At 48.0% G+C, this 18,423-nt stretch overlaps 1 protein-coding gene across 1 annotated transcript in view; it reads right to left on the bottom strand.

The window, feature by feature from the left end:
• Window positions 1–18,423, bottom strand: part of DOCK1 (dedicator of cytokinesis 1) — a 473,828-nt gene that overhangs the window by 399,258 nt on the left and 56,147 nt on the right. The window contains exons 18-23 of the mRNA XM_040486934.1: window positions 16,910–17,013; window positions 16,364–16,547; window positions 11,469–11,566; window positions 7,222–7,311; window positions 6,809–6,909; window positions 1,829–1,963 (exon numbers count right to left, since the gene is read on the bottom strand). Of these exons, the coding sequence (XP_040342868.1) occupies window positions 1,829–1,963; window positions 6,809–6,909; window positions 7,222–7,311; window positions 11,469–11,566; window positions 16,364–16,547; window positions 16,910–17,013 (712 nt within the window). The remainder of the gene's footprint in view (window positions 1–1,828; window positions 1,964–6,808; window positions 6,910–7,221; window positions 7,312–11,468; window positions 11,567–16,363; window positions 16,548–16,909; window positions 17,014–18,423) is intronic.

The raw sequence follows: 18,423 nt of genomic DNA, 5'->3' as shown, positions 1-18,423 counted from the left end.
TAAAATAAAATAAAATAAAATAAAATAAAATAAAATAAAATAAAATAAAATGCAGGAAGACAAAGCCTACTTTACTTGGTCATCTTTCACAGCTGATGGCGGGAAAATCGTCAATGGCCTTGTCTCTTAAGAGAAAGCTCAGTCTACAGCAAGATTCATACCTACCTATAATTAGCACAAAGAGCAGGCCTTTGATATCTTAGTTGAGGATGACAGCATGAGGGCCTCAAACCGTGTGTCTTCATACATTCAAATGGCTGTGTAGACAATGTTGTCTATATCACGTCAACTCCAGAGAGAACACAAGCACAATAATCCTTAACCAATAACACGGGCGGTTAACCACTGATCACCACTCTAATCAATGGTGGGTCCCACCCTGTGTATCACTTTTCCAGGTCTATGCATAGTCAATGACTCGCTCCTCTGGCTTTATTTGCACCATGGTGTGCACAAGATTGGATTCGGAATACCATCCGTTTCTCCTGGGCCCTTCTGAAGGAGCCTACCTCAGGCCAACGAAGATAAAATGAAGAGAAATAGAAAGGGACTAATTTGGGTCTACAATGGTCCAATTCCCAGTTTTCAATCGTACATTCACAAAGCACTGTGCTTTTAAAAGATGGGGCGCCTGGGTGGCTCAATTGGTTAAGCGACCGACTTTGGCTCAAGTCATGATCTCATGGCTTGTGAGTTCAAGCCCCACGTTGGGCTCTGGGCTGACAGCTCAGAGCCTAGAGCCTGCTTCAGATTCTGTCTCCGTCTCCCTCTGTCCCTCCCCCACTTGCACATTCTCTCCTTCTCTCTCTCTCTCTCTCCCCAATATAAATAAACCTTAAGAAAATTTTTTTCTTAAAGGTGATGTGTGTTCTCTAAATCAAAGGAACATCAGTTTGTGAAACTCCATGTCTGAGTGTAGAACTCACAACAAGAACGTCAACCTTGAATAATCAACAGGAACCATCATCACTCACAGTAGGTCACCCAAAGCAGCCATCCTCCCAAAGAAACAAGCACAGAGAGCCCACTTCAACACTCAACGCTCAGTCTACCCCTTTCGCACATCTCTTCAGTCACACAGTTCCATATCGTGGGCTAACTGGGAAACTCTGGCTTGAGCACAGCTCTTAACCACAGACACTTGGAAAAAGATTACTGCTCTCTATGAAAAAAGAAAGTCACCAACACCCCCGATCCACTCTAAGGTTCAAAAACGATGCACACATTCATCCACAAAGTATGAGAAACAGGTCACTGACCTCAATACCTGAAAGCCCATTCACCTGGAAGTTCCACACGTGAGAATCTCTCTCCAGAAGCCAAATATTATTGTGGTTGAAGGAAAGAAAGAGTCGAAGCTCCAGTCTTCCCAAGGGAGGCAATTTAACTTGGTTTTAGCCTTCTGACGTTGTTGCTTATTTTAACTGTCTGCTCTCTTGAGGCGTTTTTTCTATCGAAGGATACACTGGCACGAACTTCAGAGCCCTTCTGTGTACACCCTGCACTACCTCTGATAAACTCGGAATACATCAGCGGTCAGTATTTCACTCACACGCACACATTTCTGACTTGGGAACAGAGCTTGCTGTTCAAACCTGTGCTCGCATTTCACAGCGTGGGGAGCAGTTATCCTGAGAGTGGGCGACCCCAACCCGGCATGGCCAGCTATTACTGCTCTGTCATGCTAGAAATTCTAGCAAAGAAAGGGAGGAAGAAGGAGAGAGAAGGGAAAGAAGAGGGAAAAGAGAGAGGGGAACAGAGAAGGAGAAGAAAGGAAGTAAAAGATCACCTAAAATTCCCTAGGAGGGCCAACACGGGTGACACTTACTGATTGAACAGGATCCTGGAGCGCACGATGAACTTGAAGATGTACTCCAAGGCCTTCATAGCTTTGTACAGCTGGTCATTTATTCCCGGCTTTTCCGCATTGTCCACATAGTTTCTTAAAACTTTTGTCAGCTTCCTATTCGTAACAGAATCACAAATCAATTAACGCGTTCAGAAAATTACAACACCTCAATTCCTAATTGGGACAGAAACACATAAGTGGGCCATTCTTCTTTTGGTTCACACTTATCCGTAGATGCCTATTTATAAAATGCATTCGAAACAGATTAAAAGTGAGCCATAAAATAACACTCGGAGGAGCGAGATCTGAACAAAAAACCAGCCTTTTTTTCTAAGTTTTAGAGGTTTTTCTAAGCATTAAATATATTATGTAACTTAATCTTCACAAAAGCCCAATAAGGCAAGTATTATTTTAGGGTATAATAATAATAATTGGGTATAATAGCAGGTATATTACCCTTAACGTATAAGTGAAGAAGCCCAGGCTTAGATAGATACACTAGCTTCCCCAATGCTAAATAAAATTGAAGAGGTTTTCTTCATAGCCACATATGTTTTTGTAATGCTTTTTGTAATGTTTCTTTTTTTAACACGGAGCATGCATTTATTTTCAAATGATAGAGGCAGTCGTGGCAACAGTGAATTTTTAATTCTGCCCCCAACTTCTACATTTTCTACTACTACTGGCCCATAAACTAATAATCACTGCTCACTGATCAGAAGACTGACCCTGAAGCAATGCTTCTGAATCATAAAAGAACAGCTAGCTCAACTTCAACGTGGTTTCTGGTTTTGGTGTATTGGGCCGCGCTATAATTCAAAAACTAGCCACAAATGTGCAGTCTGTCCAACAACCATCGGCCAAACTTCTATGAGCCCCAACTTCCCATGTCATCAACAAGAATTCACTGTGACTTTTTACATACTCATTATGCTCATAAAGATAACCTGGTAGGGCATGGCCAGCATTTCCAGCTAAGTTGTGAGCCCGTACGCACCCAGACTGTTAGCTGAGATTATTGTAAGATACCCGTAAGAGCAACTGTAACTTGCATTAAGGATGACCTCAGAATAGCCCTAAGTGGGGCGCCTGGGTGGCGCAGTCGGTTAAGCGTCCGACTTCAGCCAGGTCACGATCTCGTGGTCCGTGAGTTCGAGCCCCGCGTCGGGCTCTGGGCTGATGGCTCGGAGCCTGGGGCCTGTTTCCGATTCTGTGTCTCCCTCTCTCTCTGCCCCTCCCCCGTTCATGCTCTGTCTCTCTCTGTCCCAAAAATAAATAAACGTTGAAAAAAAAAAATTAAAAAAATAAATAAATAAATAAAAAAGAATAGCCCTAAGAGTAACCACTGTCCTGAAAAACCACAATAAAAAGCTTTCAAGGGGTGCCCGGGTAGCTCAGTCAGTTAAGTGGCCGATTTCGGCTCAGATCGTGATCTCATGGTTCGTGGATTCGAGCCCTGCATCAGCCTCTGCTGTCAGCACAGAGCCTTATTCACTTCCTCTCTCTCTGCCCCTCCCCACTCTTGCTCACGAGCTCTCTCTCTCTCTCTCAAAAATAAACATTTAAGGAGCGGGGAGGGGGAAGCTTTCTGGGTGACCAAGCAGATGGGAGGTCATTTCTAAGTCTCATCAGGTTGCAGAACCCTAGTAAAGAAACTTGAGAGTTTCTTCACTCTCCAAGTAGGAGAGGGGCACCCGAGCAAGGTGTTAGGAAGAACCTGGGCCGGAGAGGTCCTCTCCCCAGTGGCTCCCTGGCTCCCACGGTGGGAGGGTAGCTCACCACAAGTGTCTTCCGGTGGCCCTCGAGGCACAGCAGAAGACATCTAGGGTCCTGCCAGAAAATCCGTTTCACCTGATTTAACTTACTTTTTCAAGCTTATTGGCCAGATTACCTTTTCGTATTAAACCCATTGATACCTCAAGAAATAGAAACAGAAATTCCACAGAACACATTTTGGGAATTTTCCCAACAGATAATTAATTAATGGAATGATCTGCAAAAAGAAAGACCCAGAACCAGAAAGTAAATGAGGAAGGATGTCAAAAGAGCCACATCCGCATGAGCGAGGCCATCTGTAATGGCACAAAGATGGAGCCCCCTTGGTACTCGCTGAGAGGCGCAGACCAAACGCAGCATCCGCTGAGCAGAGGCAAGACCTGGACCAGCTCCGGGAAAAGTAGCTCTGCGGCCAGAAAGAAGCTCTGCTAGTTTCCTGGAGGACCGGTCCGCCCTCATCGCCTGCCCCATCAGCATCACCGGTGACTCTGCGGGGCTCCCGCACCCAGACTATGCCCGCGGTGGAGGCGGGGCACTGAGAGGTCCTCTGCTGCAGTCACCTTTCGTTTCTTGTCTTGGGGTTCTTTGCGGAGAGGGCTGAAGATCTCCACGTTACCAAAGGGAAGAGGTAAAGGAACTATCTGGGAGAGAGTCTAAGCTCCATCTGTGCCTGCCCAGCCTCTAGAGGGGCAGTGGCTGGGAGACCCTCCGTGAGGATACCCAGTGCCAGAATTTCCCCTGGCCCAGAGACCATTAACGCAGAGAACTTTCCATGATTCACGCTAGAACTGCGTGAATCACAGTTACCTCCTTTGGTATTTCAAGGCTTAAATTCTCAAATTCGAACTAAGAAACCACTTGGGATTGCTTCTTTACCAAAATGGCAAGAGGGGCGCCTGGGTGGCTCAGTTGGTTAAGCGACTAACTTCGGCTCCCGGTCCGTGGGTTCGAGCCCCACATCGGACTCTGTGCTGACAGCTCAGAGCCTGGAGCCTGCATCGGAATCTGTGACTCCCTGTCTCTCTGCCCCTCCCCGACTCACACTCTCTCTGTCTCTCAAAAAATAAATAAACGCTTAAAAATCAAAAAACAAAACAAAACATAAGAACACTTATTTTCCAAAATGAATCTGCTTTTCAGCATATTACAGGGGCTGGATGGGAGGATACCGATTCTCAACTCCGTCCCATCATCTCTTAAAGATAAAATGGTACTTCCGTTTCTCCAAAGACTCCCTGACTTTCACTTGGCCTCCTATGGCAAAGGCACAGAATGGGCGATGCCAACAGAAGATCTGGAACACAGCGTGGCAAGCTCACTCACTGAGCTGATTTCCTGAAATTCCAATACAAAAGCTAATCCGAGAAGAGCCATTTGGTCCTAATTCCACGAAGAAGCAGGAGTGTGAACGTGACGCGTAGGGAGATCCCGCCCCATGAGGAGCAGCTCATAGGCCACTTCCGTAAACCCTGCTTGGTCCGCCCTAGCAAGATGGCCCCGCTCAGTCACCAGCAAGATGGCCCCGCTCGGTCAGCCCTCCTCACAGTCTGAAAGGGACTGCCCAAAGCACAAAATGGACATCTCCACTAAGAGAACAAACCGTCTGAAACGAACATTTATCAGCAAGCACAAAGGACGTGTCACAGCTGGTTCTGTGTACATAAGGATGTGGCAGCTCTCTGCCCACTTGGGGCTCTGCCCACCGCCTTGCAATAGACATGCAGTCACGGCAGACACGAAAGGCCCAAGGGACAGAATGACTGACGTCATACAAAGAGCCAGCATCAGACCTCCGGCCTTGTGTTCATGGCTGCATGCAGGCAAGGAAACAGATACTCTCCAGACACACGAGAGCTTTGACTGAAGTTACTGGCACTAAAGACGATCATCTCTAGTGATTCTACGGTGGGGAATTTTCTTAAAGAAATTATTTAAATTTTTTTTAATTGCAACTCACACAATTAAAAGTTTAAATAAATGCCAACAAATCCCCGGGTAAGAGAGACGGAGTAACTCCTCAGAAGTATTATAATAATAATGAAACCTAAATATTGCTTAGTGCTTTCTAAGCACCAAGGATTACTCCAAACATTTAACATGGAATAACTCATTGAAATTCTCAAGAAACCCTAAGATGTGCCTGTTTTACTGATAAGAAAGCTGAGGCCCAAAGAGGTTAAGAAATTTAAACTTTCAGCACGCCAGGGTGGCTCAGTCGGTTAAGCATCTGACTCTTGATTTCGGCTCAGGTCATGATCCCTCAGTTTGTGAGCTGGAGCCCCCGTCGGGCTCTGCACGGAGGGCGGAGCCTGCTTGGGATTCTCTCTCCCTCTCTCTCCACCCCTCTCTCCCACTCTCTCTCTCTGCCCCTCTCCCCTCCACCTTCTCAAAATAAATAAATAAGCTAGAAAGAAAGAGAGAAAGAGAGAAAGAGAGAAAGAGAGAAAGAGAGAAAGAAAGAAAGAAAGAAAGAAAGAAAGAAAGAAAGAAAGAAAGAAAGAAAGAAAGAAAAGGAAGAGAAGAAAGAAAAGAAAGAAAGAAAGAAATGTAAACTTGGAAGTGACAGTGCTGTGGGTTAAGCAGGTTCCTAGACTGTGCTGGTCAACACCCAGTGAGCCACCTCTCAGGCCGGGATATCACACATTTGCTCTGTCTGCTTACTAGGCACCCAGAGGGGCAGGTATGGGGACATGGCGGGAGGGTTAAGAGCAGCTAGGCTGGCAGTCAGAACCCAAGCCCATTACAGCTGAAGCATCTGGAACAAAAAGGAAGGCCCTCTTTGAAGAGCAAAAAGATCTACTGAGAACTGAGTTGTATCCACATTAGACAACCAATCATCTCAAACCAGGAACACATCCATCTATTCATTCGCCAAAAGCTGGTCAGGAAGCCACAGTGAGGCAGGCACTCCGCATCCATAGGTCAGTTTCATCGAACATAAACTGAAAATTTCAAAGACAAATGGAAGGTATGGAGGAGAACCAGAATTTATTCCAGAACGTTATGGTAATTTATCGTGTATCTTCTTTCAACAAGATGTTTAGGTCTGTTATAAGGGAAACAGTAATAAAAATTATCCCAGGAAATTCAGTTGGGGGGGGGCAGGGGGGAGGGGGATGTACAATCACAGACAAAAGCATATGAAAAAGACACTGAACGATAAACATACAAAAATGAACTCACGTGTAGGCTAATGTTGCACTAAAGTGTTTCTTAATGTAGGTTTCCAGAACAGGATTAAAATGTTGAAATTTTCTATCAGCAATTAGTCCAATGATAAATACCTGTTAAATTCATCAATATTTTCATTAGCAAGATAACGTGAGCCATTCTGGAATCCTCGTCTGAATTACCTGCGCTGTGGTGGGAATCAATGAACAAGAACATCTTCGGAAGTTACCTCTTCTTATTCCAGAAATGATATTGGCCTAACTATAACATTCTGCTGAAAGCTACTCCCCGCCTCTCAAACCCAATGCCTTGATGGGATTTACAACAGAAAACACTTCTCAGATAGCTGCCCTCCCCCAGCTTCAAAGGCTGCAGCATGAAAGCCTCCCTAACATCGGAACAGATGGAAAATAGAGGCTCCTTACCAGAGCGTCAAACACTAACGTATCGAAGGTCTCGCTCTCGGAGTTCTCCATCATGATGTTGAAGAGGGCATCCAAGGTGTCCTGGAGGAACTGGAGATACACCAAATCTCAGCAGACCAAGTAAACTCACGCAGCTTTCCCCCAACCTAGAATAGCTACCATCTATACGCAAACACCCATCTCCCGCAGATGTCACCAAAGAAGCTGTGCACTCCGGGGACTTTTCTGAGCCACTCAAGGCACAAGACAAAAATCTGAGATGAGTGAACGCACAGCAAAGACAGAGCAGCCTGAGCCAAGCAGAGGAGGCCTGCCAACAGGGACATGCCTGACAGTCCCCACCCCTTCGGTCTTCTCCACCCCTTTTCCTGGTCTTCACCAGGCTGGCGACAAAGAACTCAACACCAGCTCTGCGAAGACTGGGTCGGCCTCGTCCCGGACTCCGAGTGCAGGACCGGGGCTAGGGAGGGGGCAGAAGTCACCGAGAGACACGCTTCCAGCTAAGAGTAATAAAGGACCTTCCAGAGGCCCAGATGCCCAAGGACAGAAGAGGTGTGAGACTCTAAAACTGGGGCACCAAGAAGCGCATCTTATTCAAGAGCAACTTGGAAATTCCTTTTACAGCCTACTAGAATTCACCAGATAAATATCAGAGCATAGAATGACAAACCATCATCAATTAATTAAGGGAAGAAAAAAAATCACACGATTCCAAAGTTATGTCACACTGGACATTGTCTTCCAAGCCCATCACCATCCTCCCCCGAGAGAAGCGTCAAACGGACCAGGAAAAGCCATCTTGGAGGTAATGAGTTCCCTGTTTGTGGACGAGTTCAAGAACAGGCAGTGTGCCACATGACAGAATATTGGCATAAAAGAGAATAAAATATAGATACATCATCATTAGTCACTAGGGGCATGCAAATCGCACTTGATCTTAGCCAAAAGGCCGAGAAGCGACAGGGACATGCAAATCGAAACCACAGGCAGCTAGCACTGCACACCCACCGAGAATGCTACCATCGAGACAAGAGCAATCCTGGAAGTATGGGGCAGGCAACGAAGCGGAGGAAACGGACACCTCGCACATCACTGGTGACAACGTACAACTGCACGATGGTTTTGGAAAACGCTTAGACAGCGCCTCCAAGGGTTAAACGTATATTCGCCACGGGAACCTCTTCATTCGTAGGCTTGTATCCAAGTGAATGGAACACACCCGTCCACACAAAAACCTGTACACAAATATTCGCAGCAGCTCTCCTCCTAGACATCAAAATGGGGAAACCACCCGAATGTCCACCAGCTGATAACTGAGGGAACAACTGGGGCATAGCCATACTTTGGGATGGTTCTTATTCAGCCATAAAAAGGAATGAAGGGCTCAGTCGGTTAAGCGTCCGACTTCTGCTCAGGTCATGAGCTCGCAGCGTGTGGGTTCGAGCCCTGCATCGGGCTCTGTGCTGACAGCTCGGAGACTGGAGAATGCTTCAGATGCTCTCTCTCCCCCTCTATCTGCCCCTCCCCAGCTTGCTCTCTCTGTCTCTCTCAAAATAAGTAAACTTAAAAGAGTGCATCGTATGGTATATGAATTATATCTCAATGAAGCTGTTCTTAAAAACCAAAGAACAGGTGAGACAGCCCCATAGCAAGGGTATCAGAAGGATGGCTGAATGGGATGTCTGGGCCACATTCTTCCCGGATGGCTCAGCCCATGCATAGAACACACAGAACCACAAGGGCCTTCAGGTCCTCACGGAGAGTCTCAAATGGGTTGAGCACTCAGGCTGAGGAACCCAACCACTCGGACCTGCTCCCCAAACCAGTGCCTGCCCCACTGCTCCCCCTTACGCTGTGAAACGTTGCAACAGCCCCAAACCCAACACTACGTATCTCCCTCAGGAAAGGGGACATCCTCCCAAACCTAGTAAGAGATCTGAGACCCACCAGTGCATAAACCCTCATTATATTCTGCTGTGCTGCACCCCCCAACCCCCACACACACCGATTTCATCGCAGGAAGTGGGATGAAACAGCAGGGGAAGCAAACCACCTTGCTGCCCAAGAGGTGTTCTGGTCCAGCCATCAAAGGCTTTACCAACCCTGCAACTATGGAGGAGCCCACATCACCTCATTACTTTAGTATTATTTCCCATCATTTTCAGTTCATAAAATCTTTGCAAAGGTCAAAACTTCACGCCATCTGGTAACAGCCCAATGTTGCTGCCAATGGACTCACCAGCTCGTGAGTTCACTGTGGCTCGTCTCGGTTCACATAGCGTCCCTGCAATAGCTCTACCCATCCTACCCAGACAAATGACAGGATCAGTGGCACGGAAACATGGCAGCAGAGAGCCGGAGTCTTGTTTTTCTGGCTGTCGAGCCGCAGAGGTACAGGGATACCAGCATCCTGAAGGAAGTCCCTCACATGGAGCCATGAACACGCTTCTTCTGACACCTACCTTCTCTCTAAGACTATCCACTGGAGGCCCCAAGTCACCATTTTCATCTCCCACCAAAATGAGCAACTGCATCTTTTAGCAAAGAAGCAAACACTGTTCTTAACCCGCCGTTCAATGTCATGTCCCTACGAGCAGTTATGAATGTACACAAGGTGGGGGGCGGCGGGGGGGGGGGGGGCTGGAATGAATGGAACGAACTCGGTCTATGACGTCCTCAAACAGAGTAAAAGGAGCCCCATGCAGGCTGGGAATCCGTGCAGCCCTGGCTCTCATTGACAGCCGTGTAGCTTAGACACGTCCGTTCACCTCTCCAGGCCTACAGGGTACTCAGGATGTACCCGCAATGGACGGACAGGTCACACGCACAGTACCGTGGTGCCAGCACACACAGGAAGGACAGGGGCTGGTGAAAACCACTTCCAGGGCTGAACACCAGGATTTGGTACTAGATTAGGTGAGGGGAGTGAAGGACAACAAGACAAGATGGTTCTAGATCATCTTATGTGTAACAATAGGCCAACAGAAACCGGGCTAATTCCTGATGTGATACAGGGATTTCAAAAGGAAAAAGCACAAAATTTCATTAACTGTGTGTCTCCTCGAGTTACATTCACTTATTCACCCAGCTTCCATCTGCATCGGGGAAGTTACAAGACCCAGAGAAGTTTCAAATGCAATTAGCATTGTCCAAGCCAGAGGTAGCAGACAAAAACCTAAAAAGATGATTAAAATTGGAAGAGTGGCGAGGATATGTTTCAACGGTTATACAATGAGTTTCAGAAAGTGGTGCAACCAAATTAATTTATAGTGAAGCTAACCACATTGCTGCTTAATTAAGGGCATTTTAAGTAATTAATTTTTACAGAGATAAGGCGGTCTCCTTCTGCAAGCACTTCTCACAGAGGGTGAAGGACTGAGCCAGGGACAGACAGACCCGGCGGCAGAGAGCTCGCTCACAGACCACCACCAGTGGGGACCAGCTGATCGTGTGCAGGCCAAATGGGGCAAACTCAACACGGAAACAGGTTTCCTTACATAAAAGGAAAAGTCACCGGGGCCAAAAAAAAAGGATAGAACGCTCTAATATCAGAAGTAATAACAATTCTCTGATAAAAAAATTATTAAAAAAAAAAAAAGAATTCTAGATTTGGATGACGAGCCTGGGTGGCTGAGTCTGTTAAGCGTCCGACTTCAGCTCAGGTCATGATCTCATGGTTCATGGGTTCAAGCCCCGCATCAGGCTCTGTGCTGACAGCTCAGAGCCTGGATCCTACTTCGGATTCTGTGTCTCCCTCTCTCTCTGCCCCTCCCTGCTCACGCTCTCTCTCTCTCAAAAATAAATAAACATTAAAAAAAAGAAAAGAATTCTAGAATTGGAGCACTCCAAGGATCTCAGATCACCCTAGTCTGACTGTCCTATCTTGCAGATGAAGATTCAAGAGGGCACCTAACATTTCTCCAGAGTTCTCTGGGAGGTTAAGAAATGAGTCCAAGATCACACGGGAAGCAAACAGCCAAGACAAGGCTCTCAGTGCTCTGACCTCCTGAGCCAGAACACAAGACTGGGTTGAATCCAAAGCCCGTTTCCTTTCCCGTGAAGCCAGACCACCCTACCAACCAGAATCCAAGGTGGAGTCTGTCCATGTGGAGGTGCATGTCAACATCCACCAGAAGCCACCTGATGGAGGGATTCTGACGGAATCGCATGCTACCGAGCAGGCAGTGCCTGGATCTGCCCACACATGGAAGAACACCACACCATGCCACCCCCGGGGTCTGTGTTACCTTCACCACTTCGCCACCATCGACCTTCATCAGCTGCCTCAAGTTCTGCTGCAGCAAGCTGGTGTTGGAGCGCCACTTGAGCAGCCCCAGCAGGTCCACTGGAAACAGAGAACGAACGAACATCAGATCTTCGCGGCAAGAACCTGGTCTCCCTTCGTCACACGTCCGGTGAGGTTCTCGATAGAACTTTGAAACAGAGCGATCAACCCTGCTTGGAAACCTCCTCCCGCTAAAAACTTCATTACTTTCTAGAACATACTTGACACGTCGAATGGCTGAATACATGACTTCCGACTACATTTACCATGAAATGATTCCAGGTCGAAGCTTAAAATTGCATTCGGTGTAGCACCTGGGTGGCTCGGTCGGTTAAGAGTCTGACTCTTGATTTCGGCTCAGGTCATGATCTCCTGGTTCATGAGTTTGAGCTCCGTGTCAGGCTCTGTGCTGACAGTGCAGAGCCTGCTTTGGATTCTCCCTCTCCCTCTCTCTCTGCCCCTCCCCAGCTCGTGCGCTCTCTCTTTCTCTCTCTCTCAAAATAAATAAACTTAAAAAAAAAAAATGCATTCGGGAGCTTAAGAAAAAAGGGCTGAACTTTTCAACCTCCAAGAAGGTAGATTCAGACCAGCAGAGGGTCTGGAAGAAGGCTCCTGGCCCATCAAGTGCGGTCCTGAAATACCATGTGGGTTTTTTCCTATCTGAGAACATGGCTTTTATTTATTTATTTTTTAATTAAATAACATAAAATAAGAAATGCACATTCAGGTACAGAAACTACAAGGTGACAGGAAGCCTGGACCATGGGGCAACCACTGCCCTCATCCTGGCCTGACCTACCATGGCTGTTTGTCTCCTATGGTTGAATTTTATCTGGTTTGTTTTCTCATAGAAAAACCACAGACTGAATGGATGCATTTTTACAGACTAAATGCGGAAGACAATGTCCGGAGATGATTTTGTTTAAGACAGCAAGATGTTCTTTAAGGCACGAAGACAGAATCCAAAGCATCTCTAGGAAAGAACATGTGCCCACACATTCTCCACTTGAAAGTATATTAATATCCCACTACGTGAAAAAAAAACACAATTAGCAAAGTGCCTCCAAGTGACTGTTTATGCTCGTCGGGAAGAAACTTCAGCTACGCAAAGTATCTCCATTAAAAAAAAAAAAAAACCTAGTTCATAATGAAAAGAAAAATACAATTTTGGCAATATAATTTTAGCATTTCAGGGGACATAAGACACTTGCTAAGGACTAAACCACACAAAAGGCATTCGTGTGATGATCACCAAAACATACATTCTCCTTTATTTGCCCTCCCCCCAAGGACAGCTGATGGGGGGGGCAGGGGGGGAACAGTGACAATGAAGAGGGACGGTACCCAGGAGCACTGGGCAATGAGTAAGCTGTAGGCTCGAATGCCCGCTGGGCCACATCACCACCATATGACCTTGGGCAACTAACCTCACTCAATTTACCTATCTGAAGGATGGGTACGACGTTGCCCGACTGGAAGGCTGGTGCCAGGATTAAATGGTGTGATGTGGAGAAAGTGCTCAGCAAGCTACCCAGCATGAAGACAGACAGCAGTGGCTGTCCATCCACAAGATGATGAGGAAGTGAAAACTTTTAGCCATTCATCGTGAAAACTAACATGTTTTCATTTGTAAATGAAGGTGGAGTATGAGAAAGGCCACATCCTGCCCAGACATGCCCTAGGTGCCAGGGTTAAGGGAGATTTCCACCTCATGAGAGTTACCAGTGTTTTTTCAATGGAAACTAGTTACTTATCTGGATTCCATTCCCGAAAAGTTAGCGGCACTTCCGGTGTGAGGGAGGCTTAGGCTGATGTCGGTATTTTAAATCTGAGAAAAGGTACAACCGGCCAGCGTAAGAACACCTCCAAGGAGGGAGAGCCTGTTTTAAGAAAACAGCTTGACCAGCCTCCCACTAGCAGGGTCAGACCAGCGCTCCCTGTCCAAGCCCTCATCCCCGGGAGCCACCGCGGCTTGGCCGTGATCAATTCTGTGTCTTGTGACTTCTCTCTAATTACATAGGAAGCTAATTGAGGAGAGGAATCACATCCTCAACTTCCCTTTTTATCCCCCACAGCATCCAGTAATGCTGAGAACAGAGATGTTTAATACAAACCTCGATGAATAATTCAGCCACTGCTTTTCCCTAAGGAACGGAACTTCGCAGGAACAAATCATGGCTGCAGAAAAATGACTCCCCGAATGAGACTCTGGGACTCAGTGCTCAGACGCCAAGTGGGGCAGCTCCATCTTGCACACCACCTGCCGCACCACCATCCCGAAAAGAGGAATCATCGGCTGGTGTGCAAAAGATGCCCCCTTTACTCTCAGTGAGCATCACGTCGGAATCTCCTCGTTGCCTGGCAACTGCTGCTGCCAATAGCGGGGTGCTCGCTCCCTCAGTTCCAGGGAAGGAATTACCCTGTGACTGATGACGGCCGAGGAGTCAGGAGGTGCGAGGAGAGGTCAACATCACCCCCCGGGGAGATGGCTGCCACTTAACCAACACCTTGGAGAGTTCTCGTTCACACGTGGGTTATGAAGGATTCTGTGGGGGAGCCTCCCAACCTAACTGCTCTTCGGGACGTTGTTTGGATGGGGAAAACATGTTCAAGTTCCAAATAACAACTTCGAAACGTGCTTCTGGAACGTGACCCAAGCATAAGGCGGTGGCGCCCTGTGTAGTGAAAATGACAATACACAGCAGCTCTCATTTTGTCCAGCACGTAATGGAAAGCTGAAGCGTCACATGCATGGGGCAGTGACTCCCCGGAGAGGCTGCCACTGCCCTGAGTTCAAGGAGGCCCTGGGCGGTGTAGCCATCAGACTAGTGAACTACCAGGGTGGTATCCAGAAAGTAACGTCTGACCCGTGGGGGCATCCTTTCCATAACGCGGTCCCAAACCAGCACCTGCCTTGCTGACCATGTGCTCCCTGGGCAGTAAACGCACAAGCCCCCCGTGTTTTCTGCAGCCCTCCCCATGCTTACACAGAACCCCGATGCCCAGTTAAGGCTTTACAATTGCTCATGGAGATTACTGACTACCACCAGCTTAGGGCAATGCTTAGGGCAAACCGTGATGATGAAGACATTAGAGAGACGTATCCCAATGGCCTTCATGCATCCCCCACGTTCCCCCGCACAGCTGACTCACGAGCCAAGCAGTGAGGAAGCACCTTCTAAACAGCGCAATACAACGGAGTGGAGAAGGCGGGCCCAGAGAGTTGGAACGGGGCCTGTACACCCGACTGCCCAGCCCTCTTTCCACTCCAATGCCATGACTTCCAGAGGAGGGGGTTACTCTGTCCCCTTTGATCCTGTTAAGGTCCAAACAGTGACTACCCCTCAGGCAAATCCGAGACTCCTGCCAAGATTTACAGACAATCCCCAGGGACACAATTCAAGATAGCAACAAACATTAATAATCAAAATCCATATTGGGTGGCTAAGAGGGCAAATTGGATTTTTCAGCTGAGTTGCAAGAGAGCATAAAGTCGCCCTGCACAGCTGTGATATGCTCACATTTGGGGGATGCAATTTTTAAAGGTAGGAAGTATACAGAAGGGACTGCCGCGTCCAGTGTGCTGTGAGTAAGAGGTGCCCCTGGCCACACAGCCACGTTGCTGGGGACTCTGCAAGCGGTGGGAACAACTCAAGGCAGCCGGCGGGCCCAGCACAGGCACCACCTGACTCTGCATTTCAGTGTGCTTCGTCAGCCGGTGCCTTATCTCACCGCCAGGGGAATTAGAAAGGCCACCAAAACCAACCTTTAAAACCAAAGGTAACTGAGGGAGCCTGGGTGGCTCCGTCGGTTGAGCGTCTGACTTCAGCATAGGTCATGATCTCATGGTTGGTGGGTTCAAGGCCTGCGTCGGGCTCTGTGCTGACAGCTCGGAGCCTGGAGCCCGCTTCGGATTATGTGTCCCCCTCTCTCTCCGCCCCACCACTGCTTGTGTTCTCTCTCTGCCTTTCAAAAATGAATAAACATAAAAAGATTTTTTTTAATAAAAACGAGAAAAAGAAAAAAAACAGAGGGTGACTCTGTAGCTTAAAAAAGCTAAAGGGGTGCCTGGGTGGCTCAGTCGGTTGAGCATCCAACTTCAGCTCAGGTCATGATTTCACAGTTTGTGAGTTCGAGCCCCGCGTCGGGCTCTGTGCTGATAGCTCAGAGCCTGGAGCCTGCTTCCGATTCTGTGTCTCCCTCTCTCTCGGTCCCTCCCCAGCTCACACTCTGTCTCTGTCTCTCTCAAAAATAAATAAATGTTAAAAAAAATTTTTTTTTTTAAAAAGGTAACTGGTAATTATCTCAGTGAGTAGCTGGGAAACGGGAAGGTACACACAGAGTGGGCACCTCAGACCCTCCAGCTCACATAACCCCTGCCAGGCCCTTTGAGACAGACAATACACCTGCATATGTGCCTAGATGAGGAAATGAGGTTCAGGCGGTATCAGAGCCCCCCTCCCCCCCCCCCCCCGTTCAAGGTCACTTCCAGGATTAGCACAGGGCAAGGGCTCAGAGGCACGTCTTTGCTCTGACTCCAAGTCTCGTGTTTTCTTCCCCTTACACTGTGCTATGTTCCTTTGGCCAAAAACCTTTCTTTTAAAGCAAGCCCACTGGTTTATCTCTCTTTAAGGTTAATCCTTAGACCAAAACTATAGTGAAGTTTAAAGCGCAATGGATGTCACGCTCCCTGCTAGTCCATGGATGCCCACACCGTCCATCCCAGAGGATGCGTGAATGACCCACGGACAGTGATCCTGCTCCTGCCGAAGCTTCCACTGCTGAACGGGGAGCACGAGCAGGACTCGGGTGGGGGAGGGAAACCGCGGGGTGACACGGGTCTGTCCCCAAACTCACCGTTCTGGGTAAGTTTCGTGGAACACACCAGTGTTGAGATCTGGAAGGAATCTTTGCTGATGGTGCAGCTTCCAAGACTCTGCATGCTCCTGCCCGTGGCAGAGTGCGCCTTTTCTTCCAGCTCCGCCTTCGTGGAGGGCAGGCTTAGGTACGTCGCGGCGTCCTCCAGCTTCTTTGCCTCCGCCTGTGGGTTTAATTACACGCATGTCGAACACGAGTCACAATGGACCGACACCTAATTCTTTCCTATCCCTTGCTATCCTCAATCCTTTTAACCATCATGATATTTGCTCTTTTTCATTTGCTAAACTATTTTAATGATTTCCCTTATTCCTGTAGATTAATTCATGTTAACATTTATCGTACATCATCTTCTCTCATCAGGAACAGCCAAAAGGCTGGTCATCTGCAATGTTCACTTAGATAACGAACTGTAGCCAGAGTTCAGCTTTGTCACAAAAAGAGGAAATGTCAGCTCAGGCCAGGAAGCCCAGAGACGGGTGAAAGAGTCCATACTAGCAATACGACACCAATAAAGTGATATACCTTGTAGACGATGAGATCATGCTCCCCGTCCCTCAGAGTGGTCCCATCGTATCTCATCAGCTTTACAAATGCTAGTGCAAATATTTTCTCAGATTTATCCTTAGCTGCAAGAGAAACCAATCATCGTCATCAACTGCCGTCATGACAATCTAGCATCATAAAATGCTGCGAGGCCTACCTTCATGAAAACACTACAAAACCACACGGGATTACAGTAAACAGACAAATGGAGAAACGGACGAAGTTAACCAGAGGAAGGTTCCTCACTTGAGCTCAAATTAACCTTGTAAATTCAAAGTTATTGCGACCAAGATCTCATGCGGGACTTTCCTCGGCAAACCTGAAGCCTGATTCCCAAGGTCAAGGGTAGCACGATGATGTTGAAGAAGGCCATGGAGGCAAGCCTGCAATCCTAGCAACCAGGAGTGACCGGGAAATGCTAACAAGGAAGATGGCGTGGCCTAATTAACATCGGGACACTCAGACCAGTGTGAACCACAGGGTCTGGAGACACGAGGCAGATGACAGTCCAGAAAGGACAGACCATTCCCTAGGAAAACTGGCAATCAATATGAAACAAGAGAATAGACTCCTACCCCATAGCATCCCCTAGTATAAATTCAGGTGGGGCGAACACACGGATGTGTAAATTTGTTCTCTTTGGCAAGAAAGCTCCCTCCCCATGTACCTGCGCGTGAGACTCGTTCCCTCACTTCATTCAAATCTCTGCGGATGTACCGCCTACTCCGAGGTGACCAGCCCGTCTAACAGAGTAAATTAGAAACTGGTCACACTCTCCCCTCCCCTGATGCGCTTTTCTTCATAAGTGCTATGGACTGAATTGTGTGCCCCCCCCCCACCCCAGTCTGGGGCTGGAGCCCTAGCCCTCCACCACGTGACTCCAGTGGAGATGTGTCCCGTAGGCAGGTGCTTGAGGCTAGTGAGGTCACTAGGGTGAAGTGCCGAACCTCCGGCACCAGTGCCCGTCAAAAAAGGAGAAAGAGACCCCAGAGCTCTCTTCCTCTGTGTGAGTTCACAACCCTGGGGAGGGTCCTCGCCACAACCCAGGGTGCTGGCACCCTGCTCTCAAGACTCCCAGCCTCCAGAACCCCATTCCTATTGTGGAAGCCCCCCAGTCTATTCTGTTACAGCTGCAGGAGCAAAGCGAGATAACAGTCCTCATCCCTGTCGGAGCTCCAGCCGTGTGTACGTGTGTGTGTGTGTGTGTGTGTGAGCTGTCGTTCAGCCTTCGTTTCACACGCTGGCCTTCGGAAGGCAAGCGACGCTGCGTCCGCGTCACTGCTACCTCCCCAGCACCGAGCAGTGGTGCCTGCCACCTATCAGGTACTCGGCCCCCATCCGTTCTACTTGGAGAGGTGACAACGAACTGGTTCTCTCACTCGATGACAGTAACGTGGGATAGGGTAATGGCGGGAACAGTCCCGATGGGCTGGGTGGTTGGAAGAGGTCTCTGAGAAGAGGGACAACACATGAGCCAAGACATAAACCTTCCA

The sequence above is a fragment of the Herpailurus yagouaroundi genome, unplaced genomic scaffold (assembly GCF_014898765.1).
Source record: "Herpailurus yagouaroundi ecotype Mexico unplaced genomic scaffold, PumYag 163, whole genome shotgun sequence".
Taxonomy (NCBI): domain Eukaryota; kingdom Metazoa; phylum Chordata; class Mammalia; order Carnivora; family Felidae; genus Herpailurus; species Herpailurus yagouaroundi.
Note: the sequence above shows the minus strand (reverse complement) of the source record. Positions and strands in the feature narration are given on the sequence as shown.